Source organism: Phyllostomus discolor, chromosome 12 (assembly GCF_004126475.2).
Source record: "Phyllostomus discolor isolate MPI-MPIP mPhyDis1 chromosome 12, mPhyDis1.pri.v3, whole genome shotgun sequence".
Taxonomy (NCBI): domain Eukaryota; kingdom Metazoa; phylum Chordata; class Mammalia; order Chiroptera; family Phyllostomidae; genus Phyllostomus; species Phyllostomus discolor.
In genome coordinates this window covers 35,333,167-35,346,317 of record NC_040914.2, presented here as the reverse complement: position 1 = coordinate 35,346,317, position 13,151 = coordinate 35,333,167, and the positions used below count along the sequence as shown (strand labels likewise).

Genomic DNA, 13,151 nt, shown 5'->3' with positions numbered 1-13,151 from the left:
CTCCCTGGGAGGAGCAGCTCCTCTGTGGATCTGGGGCCGCGGGGTGGCCATGGACTCCCCCCCCGCAATCACTGCACGTCTGTTGAGACAGAACCACTCTCATGTCTCTGCCTGGTGCCGGCTACGTGGCGAGTTCCATGGTATCATTTCCATCCGTTTGCCGAGGACCGTCCCCGGTAACGGGTGACCAACCACTCCATGGCCCGCTGAACAGCAGCCGGCTGGTCTCCTCACGCTTCACCCCGGGAGGGTGGGGCCCTCAGCTCAAGAAGGAGCCTTCTGCTTGTCTGGGAGGGGGGAGGCAAACATTATTTTTACGAGTACTTAAATATTAACTGTGTTAACATTTATTTGCTTAATAGGTGTTATAAATACATAGCTCTTACTGTGTGCCGGTTCTATTCTAAAAATGCCACCATAATTAACTCTTTGTTTATGCCCGTAAAGCCTGGGACGTAGGGGACGTTGTGCTCAGGTCACAGGTGAGGACGCGGAGGCCGGAGGCTGAGTGACGCGCCCGGGACGCGTGGGTTGTGAGTGAGATCCCAGGAGCCTGGCTCTGGGCTTGCAGCCGGAGCCCCTGCGGGGTGTGCCTCTGGCATCTGAGGTCATTCTGCACACAGAAATCACACGGGGTTGAGAAACCTTTAAAAAAATCAGATTCCCCCAAAATAATCGTAGCCACAGCACACTGCTGAAGGACGAAAAAGAGAGGAGCAAATTGAGTAAACCGCTCCCATATTGATGCATGGGAAGCCCCTTTTCCCCTAGAAGGGCCGGTGGGCTGAGGAGATAAATAGCTTCTGAGGGTGGTAGCATTTCTGCCTGGAGTCCCTGGGGTCGCCGGTCCCTGGAGCTAAAGTTAGCTGGTCTTTGCCTCCCTGCGTTTTATCGCTTTATCTGTGTTTTATCATTTTATCGTGGATGAGATCAGAGCCAACATGCTGCCCCTGGAGTCCTTCCTGTTTTCTTATCGCAGGGGAAAGTGTCACCAAACTCACCCCGAGGCCCTGACCGGCAGCTTTATCAAAGCACCTGGACAAAGCCACATGTTTGGGATTTTTCTTTAGGGCAGCCCTGCTTCCAGAGCCCAGAATCTCACTGGGTCATCTAATGCTGCAGAACCTAGTGAACTCAACACAGCGATTAGTCAGTTCTTTTCCTGCTGTGCTCCGAGGAGTGACCCTGGAGTCACCTGACGGGGCCTCTCCCCACAGCCGTTCGCTCGGATGGCGGGCGGGCAGGCCAGTGCCGGCCTGGGCTGGAGCTCGGCCGGGACTGCGGGGCCCTGACCTCAGCTCCCCTTCGTGGACTGCACGGGCTTCTTTGTGGCTCCTTGGCAGCCAGGTTCCAGAGCACGTGTCCCAGGGAGGGGGAAAGCCATGTCACCTTTTGTGACTTAGCCACAGCGGTCACATAGCATGACTTGCTCCGCGGTCACCAGCCCACCCAGGGTCAAGGAGCAGGGATGGCCATTCGCCTCCCTGAATGATGGGAGATCCTGTGGTCGTGGCTGGGGAGTCCCGTGACCCACTAAGTGAGATAGTCCAGAGGCCCCTGTTAAAGAACTTTGTCTCAGTCCCCCCTTTTTTGCCGATAACTCAGCAATTCCAGTCATTCGGTTTTTCCGCTCTGTCGGGCGGTGCGTCTTCATTACGTAGGCACGTGTACTTCTGTGTGTCAGCTTTATCCTCATCTGCATTGGGCCTGGATACATGGGGACAATGATTATTTTTAAAAAGTTAATATTGCACGCAAAAAGAACCTGCCATCTATTAGGGAAATCAAATTCCCTTGCTTTGAAAGACGATTCACGTCTTAGTTCGTATTCTGGTTTGCATGTGAGGCTCCAAGTGTTGTCAGCATTGAGTGAAAAACAACAGTGATAATTGATTCTCCTCCTAATGGCAGCTTATGCGTGGCGATGAAAAATAATTCAAAACAGCCTAGAACATGATTTGCCGTTCATATGAGTGTGTTTTGCAAAGAGCCGTCCGTTTCATCCTGGACGCACAAGCCTACAGAGTGTTCGTTCCTCCGACCAGCACCCGTGGGGCACGGGGTCTCAGGCGTTGTTGGGCTGGCGTTGGCAGCCAGAGTGGGCCTGTCCTCAGGGGGTGTGCTGGGTAGTGAGGAAGATGGGCATTGATGGGTGATTCTACACAGCGGTCCGGCACGGCCTGGGTGAGCACGGAAGGAGCTCTGAGCATTATCTGCTGGGGAGCCTGGCCTCATCTCCCCTAACGAAGTGCCCTTGATAGACAGCTGGGGGACGCCCAGGCCGGGGGGCGGGGTCACAGCCCCGCACAGATCCCTGCGCAGACTGCCGTAGACGCGCATGCTCCGCATCCTCTGCGGACGTCTCTAGGGAATCAGTGTGCTTCTCCTGTGATTCTTTTAAGAACCCACGTGTTGAGTGACTCTTGGGACACCCTTGTTCCTTCAGGCCTTCCAGAGCAGAGGGCTGAGTTTTCAGGAGCCTTTTTCATGTGGGAAGAGTTCATTAATTTCAAATAATGGGGATAGTTGTAGACAAGCACGGTTCAAGTGCTCGGTACAGGGAGGGTTCCCCACGTGTGGCCTGGGGACCTCTGGGCTTCTCCGAGAGCCCTCCGGGGTAGCCGAGCTCAGAGCAGTTTGCGTGGCAGCACGGAAGGCATCACTTGCCTCTCTCACGCTCCCCTCTCCTGCGTGTGAGGGGCCTTCTGCAGAACCCAGGTGACGTGGTTCCATCACAACAGGCTGCATGCAAAGGCCTGGAGGGAGTTCAGCCAGACCTTTAAACGCTTTGAAAAAATAAAGCGAAAGAATGCCAGCCTTCATACTTTGTTGTTGGAAAATTTTGTTGTTTTCATAACAATGTCATTTATGTTAGCACATGATGGGTTTATTTACATTGTTTCTAAATGAACCTGTATTTCTAAAATTTTGCTGTCAGTAGCTATAAGCCACATGAAAACAGGAGTTCTTTGGAGTCCTTGAGAGTTTTTAAAGTCTAAAGAGGTTTTAGACCAAGAAGATTGAGAAGCATGGCCTTCTGCTTGACTTGGAGTAGAAAGTTCTCCTTGACTTTCTACTTAATCTCTCAGACATGAGGAGTCTGTAGAATGAGGGCGAGGATCAAAGTATTGCCTCCTAAAATAATTAAAGAGGTCGGTACATGTCGAGAGCTTTTAAGAATACGTGGCACAGTGTAAACGGTCTGCATTTTCGAGCTTTTCTTATCACCACTGTTTCACGCACAAGCAGAGCTGACGTGAATCCAAACACTACCGAAGCCGGGAATTTCTGCTGACGTGTGTGGTCATCTGTATTGTTTCGGTAGAACAGTATTCCGAAGTGAAAGGAACTGGGTTATGTAATCTTCCTTTTGAGTGGGCGTATCGCCTAGGGTCAGGGTCTTCGTTGGTGGGCGGTCTGGGAGTGAGGGTTGAAGAGAGGTCAGTTCAGAAGGGCCTGGGGAGCTTTCCCTGTCCACACCCTCGCCCCACCTCTCACCAACAGCCAAGCCTCTGGTGCGTGCAGAATCTTGGCAAACAGGTGGGCAGGCATCCTTTGGGCTTCCAGCCTGTCTAAGCCCCACGTCCTAAGGAGGAGCCTCGTTAGAGAACACCTCACGGGGTCCCCTCACTTCAAGGGTGGAGGAGCAAAGCCCGGCAAGTGACTTGCTCCCGCTCCTTCCCCAGCCTGTGAGCGGTCCAGCCAGGGTGAAAACTGGCGGTCGGACTTGTCCTGGAAAGGGCGCCGTGCCTAGGATCAGCACTGCACTCGGTCTCGGTCAGAAGGCCTTAACTAATTGCTCATCCAACACTGAGCAGTTTACTGCAATTGCTGCTAGTGTCCTCACTTGTAAAGTGCGTGTGAAAACAAAGATCGCCCATCCCGGGGATGGGAAGAGGGCCCAAGGAGGAATCACGGGAACGTGCTCAGGATACAGGGCTCTCGGCAGAAGTCTCTCCGGCCATTGGCACGTTAAGTCCACAGAGAGACGCTTGCCAGTGAAATAAGTGGTTATTTTCCAAACCTAAACGCCCACCTTGAATATCCTGCTTTGGTTGCTTTGTAACGTTTTTTTTTCTCTGTCTTTTTAGGGCAGCCCCGAAACTTGCAGGACCTGTGCCGAATTAAAATTCGACAATGTATAGGCCTTCAAAACCTAAAGCTACTTGATGAACTACCGATTGCCAAGGTCATAAAAGACTACTTAAAACACAAATTTGATGATATCTGATAGACACAGAACTGTGAGCAAGATTAGGAGTTATATTCCAGATACTTTAAAAGGCTTTTCGCCTTGCACAAAGTATATCCTATGCAATTTCTGATTTGCTGCGAAGTCAGAAAGCAGGTATACACTTTTAGGTTTATTTTTGTTTGGTTGGTTGGTTGGTTTTCATTGTAGGGGATGGTTATTTTATATATATATATAAACACACCACATGCTTGAAGGTCTTAATTTGGTTCCTTGGTCCAGGTTGAAGAGGTCCAAGCTTTCTAGACAATGTGGCATTTACAAAAGTTGTTTTTCCGAAGGGACACAAGCAGGTCAGGAGTGGAGAATTTTCCCTTTTCCAATGTGTGGTTTCACTGGTGTGCACATGACTACAAACCAGCAGAGCACCTGGGAAGGGGGGGGTCCCAGCTTCCCCATGGGGGGGGTCCCAGTTTCCCCCCAAGGGGTCCCGGTGCTCCTGCAAAGTGTCCTCAGACCTACTTGCAGGACCGCTGTCACCGCATTCCTTTCTCATGAAAACAAATTGGCTGCTTCAAACTGTTCTGTCCCGACGACTGTGGCTTCCGGGCGACAGAAATTCCGGTACCTCTGTTTTCCCGATGGTGTGCTCTCGTTTTTAACTTATTTTTTTAACAACTGTTAGTACACTACTCAGAGACGCCGGGCCTCAACTTCTGTCTCTAGATGAATAGTGCTTTAAAAAAAAAACAAACTAACGAGAAAGAAAATAACTTTCTAAAGCCACTGTATTCTGGTTCTAAGACACCTCCAGTGCAATACTCCTCCTGGCGTGTTTTACCCACTCTTTCACCTGACGTTCCCCATTCCACAGCCGGCTCTGACATGCCCATGGGGACAGGAACGGCCGCTCCAGTTTTTGTGGCAGAAGCAGAGTCTGTCCAGCTTCCTTTTTAAGCTTCACCCTCCATTCTACGTTAGGCAGAAAATTTCAGGTCCCAATGGTAGAGCGTTCCCTAAAAAAAAAAAAAAACCCCAATATTGTTAAACCATTTGGCTTCATGGTTACTACAGCATTTGGGGCGGTTTCATGGTGTTTTTGTTCTTCCCAGTTAGGAAAGATCTCTTAAGAGAGGAAACTTTCTAACAGGCGCACAATTTGCAGGCCTGGTTCATTTCCCAGCATGCAAATGAAAGGCTTCCTGTCTGCTACAAGGGCGTGCTTACGCGGGGAAGCTGTCGGGCACAGCTACGTGTTGCATTCATGGGGCAGCAGCTGCTGGCCATGCAGAACCAGCTGTGGCCACATGTCCATCCCCGTGGAAGAGCTCCCAGAAGCAGTCAGGGATGTGCGAGGTGCCCTTGGACGTAGGTTCTGCACTTGACCTTGTCCCATCATAGTCGGTTTCCAAACCACCTTCTCAGCTATCCCAGTGCCGTTCTGCGCGCTTTGGGAAATTTCAAAACGGTTCCACACTAGTCATAAATGTCTCATCACAAGTTTACACGATGCAGGGCTTCTCTTGTCTGCATTTCTAGTTTCACGTCCTCGAGTCCGAAATGGTGCCACCCGAAAAGCGTAACAGCAGAATCGGAGGCCGGCGCTAGTTCACCCTCTCTCCAGGGCCTGCAGGGATATTTCAAGAAGCCCCGGGTTTATTCCCTTGGACCTCAGAGTAGCTGTAGCAGCCGAGCGTCTGGTCTGCTTGTCCCAGCAGCGCGCACGGCTCCAAGGGAACGGCCAGCTGCAGAGAAAGGGTGGTTTTGGCTGGTGAGATTCACAGCCTCTTCTGCAGGGGGGGCCAGTGAGCCCTCGGCCAGCTTTGTGACCCTCCCACCATTCTAACAGCAGCCTGGTGGCTAGAAACAGGCGGTCTGTTCTTCTCTCCATAAAACGATCTCCAAAAGATTAATTTCCGAGAAAGAGAGAGTCCCTTGTGAAACTGGGAGCTGAGCTGGGGTCTGATTCTTGAAACCAACACCCGGGTCAAGGCTCAGACTCATCAGCAGCACCCAGGACAGGGCACAGCCAGAAGGGAATTGAGCGTCACTTCTCCCCGACACCCCGGGGGGACAAAGACGCGGGAGGGCGCCCAGGGCACACTGAGCAGGGATGTCCATGTCATGTTTGCACGCGGGTGCTTTCCTTGTGTGTGTTAATCAGTTGGTTTAAAATCATTTTTCTCTCCCCCCCGCCTCCCGCCACGATTTGAAGGTTTCCAAACTAAGCCACTAGACTTTGAGTCAGGAAATTCCAAGTAAAAAGATCAGATTAAGGTAAATTCTTCATTCTGTGTTGCTGCTGCAAGTTCAGAAACGGAAAAAAAAAAATTATGAGCGCTCTTCCTGGAATTGAAATTTCTATTTAATGAAGAAGTGTATAATTCCATTATTTATTGTTTGAGGTTTGATTTATCTGGAAGCGTAAAAAGAATGTTTTATTTTTGCTATTAATAAAAATCCCAATCACATACCGTATTAAACAGTAACAGAGATGTCTCCAAGTTGGTGATCTGGGGACTTAGGGGGTAAGCGTGCAGGTCTGCATTTGAATTCGATGGTCAGAGAAGCAAAAGGAGTAGAGAAAACACGTTTTTAGAAAAATCAACTGATTGGCTTTTCCAGAATCCTGACTGACATGTTCCGAATGGCATCAAATTTGTCCCTGATTCTTCATGTTTCGTTCGCGATTTATTTTTTTTAAGCCTCTGACTAAACCTTTATAAAAACATATATTTGGCAAGTACACCAAAGAAACCAGCTCATAAAAAAGATTTTGGTCATTCACGAACTGCAAACCTCATCTCTGGAAACCGAGATATTTTTTTTTTCCCGTGTAAATATTTGTGTTCATAAGTGTACAGCAGAGCGAGGGTGTTTTTTAGATTATTTAATTCCCATTTTTCTAAACGATTTACTACAGAATAATCCGCGCTTGTTGGTTTGGAGGACTCAGCCGTTTTGTCCTTTAATACGTTATCAGTCGTGCCGGGAACAGCGTTTGCACTATAGAGAACCCAGTGCTCTGGTCCTCGCCAGAGCGCGCGTACGGCCCACGAGGGAGCCAGCGTGATTTGCCAGGCGCACGCCCGCCCTAAGCGACAGGAGTGTGTAGTTTGAATGACGAGAGAGGACCATATGGAAAATCGAGATTCTAGCTTCCCTGCCGAATTGCTCAGTAGCCCAGAATGTGATTGGGATGAGGCCCTTTGCCCCCAAATTTAGCTTTCATGTAACTCCGAGTGTGTTCTATCATAATGTATTTTGTTCTTCCTTTGTAATGTAAGTTTTGCTTTGGGTCAGTTTGAATTAAAAAAAAAAAAACTTAAATCTGGTTTAAAACTTTATTGGAGTTGCGTTTTCTTTCTAGTCAGCCTTGGGCCAGTTTGATCCTGCCTGGCCCTAAGGGGAAAGGAACCAAAAAATCTCTCCCTTCCTTCATCAGCCTTTTAGATAACTGGGAAGTGGATAAGAGTGTGATAACAGACAAGAGGAGAATTTTAGAGCAGATAAGGCCGTCCTTACCACCACCCTGTTTTTATGAATTCTGCAAATACCAAGCCACAGACGACTACCACATTCTTCAACAACGCGTTGCTCCCACGCGGAGCCTTCTGGGGCTGGGCTTACCTCTGCCTCACGCCCGCCAAAGCGTGGCTGAGGACAGCGTTTGGACCACAGCACAGCAGTGCAGCCAAGACTAGGAGTCCGAGGTAGTTTCTTAGGCTGCAGCGGATGAAAGCAGGGGGGGACTCCAGGTTTCACACTTCCTCTCGGGAACGTCAGCACAGCCCGATTCAGGAGAGACCTCAGACGGACATGAATGAGGATGGTGTGCGGAGGGAGAGGGAGGGCAGGGTTTAGCGCGTGTGGAGGAATGGGGATGTTTTGCAACTCTAATCTCACCGCAGGCCGGTCCAAGGGCTTGGCACCAGTGGAGGCCAAGAATGGGACCTTTGAAACTCTCCCTAATGGTCAGCAGGGGAGTTCAGATGGGAACACGGCCGTGCTGCTTGGAAATCCTGAGGTCATTCCTCTTCCACTGTGATGTCAGTGGTGCATTGTTTTTCCAGCTGAGGGACGATGCACAAGATAGCTAAACAGCTGTTGATAAAACGGATTGTCTACTTGGTAAAAATACACAATATATATATCTTTTTCCATGTCTCATGAGGTTGAGTTTCCACGATGAAAAGAAATGGATTTCTGTCCTCTGCCTGTGTTTGTACAACATTTGTGTGACCTTGTGGTCTAACACCCAGCTGACGGATTCCGATGGTAGAAGGTGTGTAGCAGCTTCAGTACCAAGAAAGATTGTAAATAGCCAGATAGCGACACTGAAGCCAGAGTTGATGTACACCCCTAAGATGGAAAGGGAATTTGTCTTGAAACGGTGTTGTCATTGTGAGGTCACTTGACGTCTCTTGGTCATCAAAGCAAAGGGTCAGCTTGTCCTACAGGTGCTTAGGTCTCGTCCCGTAGTCAAAATTTGGTGATGCAGCTCTCCAAGGTCATGGTGCATTTCATAGATATTTCTCGGTCTTCCGAAAGAGGGCTGTTTCCTGAGTGGCAGTTAATAATGCTGAATCCTATTTGGAAAGAGTGAGTTGATTTCTGGAAGGTTCTATGAGAGATCACCAGGGTGCAAATAAAACCCTGTCTTCTCTCTTGTCCCGAAGGAGTCTCTTGCCCTTGAGATCTGGTCCTGCCAGTGGGTGGTCAATTCTGTAGACCCTTAATACCTTTAGGAGTAAAGGGTCAGATGAAAGCAAATTATTCTTCTTCTGAAGAGCTTAAAAAAGAGTCTCGTAATCTTTTGTAACTGTGATAAACCTATTTCAAGTTCAATGTTGGTTTGTTCCAGCACCTTAAACATCACTCAGAGAACCTGCTTAATATTTCCTTTTACTTGGGGAATGGTTTTAAATGAATAGAAATGTACTTGATGCTAAACGTTAAGTTGAAGGATTTCACATCTTTCTTGCACCGGAAGAGAGGTGGCCGCCTTCGGACAACGGGGTTCGGTGGAGCTGAGAACCTCGCCTCTGTGACCGAGACGCAGGCCGTCCAGCTGCGGATCCTTCCTATTTTATCTGGCAGACGGAATCGTGTTTTCCTTGCTGCTCCGTCTTGAGCTGATGTTGCTTTTCTTTCTCTTAAGAGTTTTGGGTCAGGTCACTGCTCAGTTTTCTTTTTCTTTACCAAAAAGGAAAAAAAAAAAAAAGTTTGTAGGACATGGGCTTACCGTACGTGACCATTGGATATTTTGCTAGAGGTTTGCTAGATTTTGTTTTCCTCTTAATTCTGGCTGCTTAACCCCTTAAGGAAGTCCGCAGACACAGACGGGATGGCCGTGGCCTCGCCATGTTGCTCTTCACGGGTGGATGTCGGGGTTCCTGGACCTCTTGGGTCCCTGCCTTACCTGGGGAGAGGGCGAGCTTTGTGTCACTTAATAAATGAGTCCAGGTGACATCCCTTTCCGCATCCTGCATATTAGCACCTATGAGGAGGAACAAATTGCACTTCTTCCTGGTTTATTGCCGGCGTCCTTAAGAAGTTATTTGTTGTGAGCACAGCCGGCTTCTTGCACACAGACCCCCTGGGTCATCTTTTTCTGAGTCTCAAACAGCGTTTGCTGAAAGGATCCGCCTCCCAGAGCTTCAGCGGCGCGTGGCATCTGGCCCTCGGCCAATCCCTTGGTTCCTTCCAGCCTCCAAGGAAACCAGGGTCGCGTGCGTGGATGGCAGCAGCGTCAGTGGGTCCCAGCTCCCCAGCTCAGGTAAGTGGCTCCCCTAGTTCCTGCCACCGTTGCCTTTTGCTGAGCTTTCCTCTTTCCTTCTGTCCCCTCTGCCAGTCACTGGGCTGTGGCCCCGTGGGATCACCTGTGACTGGGCACCACAGTGGCAGCTTCCAAAGAGAGATGAGTGGACTCAGGCTGCAGGGAGTTCTGTCTCCCAGGAGTCTCCCTCCCTGAGCTCCCGCAGGACAAGGAGGGTTACAGGACCCGCTGAGGCCAGGGACACTCGGGCACACCCAGCACGGAGCTTCTGCCAGGGCGCCTCGGCACACTGGTGTCCGCCCAGCTTCCAACCAGGCTCGGACAGGGCTCTGCTCAGTCCTCAGGGGAGCAGCTAGGTGGGGACCCCCTGCCCCATGACCCCGTCTGTCTGTCTGCCCCCACCTTCCCATGGACAGCACCCATGGCCTCATTTTTACGCAGCCAGCCGTGGCGTAGCCGGGCCTGCCTTCCGTAACCATCTCTTCTCCATAGTGCCGGCCTGGCACTGTGCCTTTCGCAGTGGGTCCTCACCCAGCAGTTTTCAAATGAATGAACCCAGTCCAACCATGCTCTTCCTTGTACAGGCGGGACAGCCACGGGGCTGGGGATGGAAGTGATGAGGCTGCCATGATTGCGCAGGAACTGGTGGTGCGGGGCGCGGGAGCCAGGCTGCCGCAGCACCTTTCGTGTTTCTCGGCTGCCCCGGGAGCCTGCCCCCGAGTCAGCTGTTTTCTACCGAACAGAAGCTGACCCACTGTTAGCAGAGCAGTAATGGGACGTGATGCATTTTGGCCAGAGTGGGCAAGGCTCGGAATTTTTTTTTTTTTTAATTCTCACCTAAGGATATGTTTATTGATTCAGAGAAACAGATATCAATGTGAGAGAAATATTCATCGGTTGCCTCCAGCGCACATCCCGACTGGCAATGGGACCTGCAAACCTTTTGGTGTATCGGGCCGATGCTCCAACCAGCTGAGCCACCAGCCAGGAGAAAACTCAGGGTTTTACATTTCTTGGATGTAAAGCCCACACCCCCCCAAAACTACCCTTTATTTCCCACAGAACGATTTCTGAGAGTGTGATCTTCATCTCCACTGTGCCCTTTTGAATAACTCAGATTCTCTGGGGGTCGGGGAGAGGAGAGTCCCCTTAGCAACTGTGTTGCCAGCCTCGTGAGGGAGGCGCTAGGAGTTCTTGTCATGCGTGTTTTTATTTGGCACTGTGTGCTTATAAAGTAGATTAAATAACAATGCAGGAGATGGCAATGGTGTTCATGCTCGGCTTTTCCCCTTCTTTTGGTTTTCTTTTTTTTTAAGATTTCATTTATTTATTTTCAGAAAGGGAAGGGAGGTGGGAGGGAGAGAGAGAGAGAAACATCAATGTGCAGTTGCTGGGGGTCATGGCCTGCAACCCAGGAATGTACCCTGACTGGGAATCGAACCTGCGACACTTTGGTTCACAGCCGGCGCTCAATCCACTAAGCTACGCCGGCCAGGGCCTCTTTTGGTTTTCAATCAGACAGTAGAGAGGCCGATAGGGCGCCCTCCTTGGCTAATATTCTATGACCCCTCACATCCACAGTCCAGGACCGGAGGTGGGGCTGCCTCTGCTGGGATGGCTGCTCCAAGGCTGTGCCCGTCATGAGCATGCCCTTCCCCGCCAGCCTCCCACCTTTGGGGAAGCCCTAGTGGGCGGGACTGGCTTATAGTCCCTCTTTCCGGGTGGGAAGCCGGTCTACGTGCTTGTCTGCACCTGCCTCGGCGGAAGCCTCTAGAAGACAGGGGTCTGGCCTGTCCAGCGTCCAGAACAATGGCGGCGTGTTGCCAGTGGTCTGGCAAGTGGTGGGCATGTGACCAGCGGGTGTGACAGCCCCTTCCAAGCTGGTCCCAGGTAAGGAAACGGTAAGGGAACCAACCATTGCCCCGGTCACGTGTGTCCTCTGTGCGGCTCCTTTGCCTTCACTCTCTGTGAATTGTCCACACCCCCCCATCCCCACTTTGCGTATTCACAGATGAAGAGGCTGAAGCTGGTCCTCCTGCCCCCTCCCGGTTGCCCGCCTTTGGGATGCCCCCAACCGAGGACCACTTCCAGCTTCTGCACCGGCCTTCCTCCCCCTGCCCAGGGTCCCCAGACGCCTCTTTCCCCTCTGTGTATAACGGCTGTCTCCTTCGTACTGGGTGCCTGTGTCCCTAAGGGTGTGCGCAGTGTCACAGGCATGCACGTGGGACTTTTCCAGGGAAGGGGGGCCAAGGCACGGCCCAATGTTCTGTAACCCACCAACGTCAAGAAGCAGCCCCCGGGTGGACTGACCCCCAGGCTCGCTCCCGAGCACCTGTCTCCCTGCTGGCCCAGTGCCAAGGGCATCTTGCCAGCCCCGCTCTGAGGCCCTGCCGTGTGCTTCACCTGAGTCCCCAGCATGCTGTGCTGAGCCAGGGGGCCGCAATGTCACCGCACGTGTCCCCCTGCCTCCTGGGCTCTGACTCCCCAGGTGGCCCCCACTGGGCTGGGGTTCAGGGGCAGCTCCCCCCAGTGCCCCCACCTTGCTTTTCATTTCCTCATTTAGTAACTGTTTCCACATGGGTACTGAACATCTGTTTTCGATGAGGTCTGAGGGAGGCAGAGAGAGTGTCAAAGCTAGAAGGGACTTGGGGAATCGAGTGCCACAGTGTAGGGGGCAGACGGAATGCCAGACTGGAGGAGGTTGGGGTCCTGCTCCCCACCCCCCACCCCCAACCTCAGCACTGGGAGGGAGCAACAGCCCTGTGGAAGGGCCCGGATGATAAGCCATAGTGTCCCTGCCCACAAGGAGGCTCAGCTGCCTGGGGGGACCCCAGAGGGTCACTGTAACCAGAATGGTCCCGGCAGTGGCCCGGGGTGGGGGACAGCCTCCAGCAGGCTGCCTCGTGCTCAAGCCAGCCTGGCTCCCGAGGTGCGCAACCCCTCCTTGCCGCCTCTTCGGGATACCTTTGTGTGTTAATAAGATAAAAGGGCCCGTGTACGGGCTCCGTGGAGCACCTAAACCCTGCATTAGACTAGGATCCTGGCCATTCCTTTGAGAAGTCTGTAGAACCGCTTCTAAAGCCTATAATTAAGGAACTGCCTAGTTTCATGGAAATGCTTGATGTTTAGGAAGTTATTACAGGGTTGGGGGGTAAAAAAAAAAAAAAAAAAAAAAGACGA

The 13,151-nt window shown here is 51.3% G+C and overlaps 1 protein-coding gene across 1 annotated transcript in view; it reads left to right on the top strand.

Moving 5' to 3' along the window:
- The window catches only part of ASB7 (ankyrin repeat and SOCS box containing 7), a 34,833-nt gene extending 27,332 nt beyond the window's left edge, over nucleotides 1-7,501 (top strand). Inside the window, exon 6 of the mRNA XM_028502277.2 lies at nucleotides 4,092-7,501. Coding sequence (XP_028358078.1) covers nucleotides 4,092-4,231 — 140 coding nt within the window. The 3' untranslated portion in view covers nucleotides 4,232-7,501. The remainder of the gene's footprint in view (nucleotides 1-4,091) is intronic.
- Nucleotides 7,502-13,151: the final 5,650 nt, after the last annotated feature.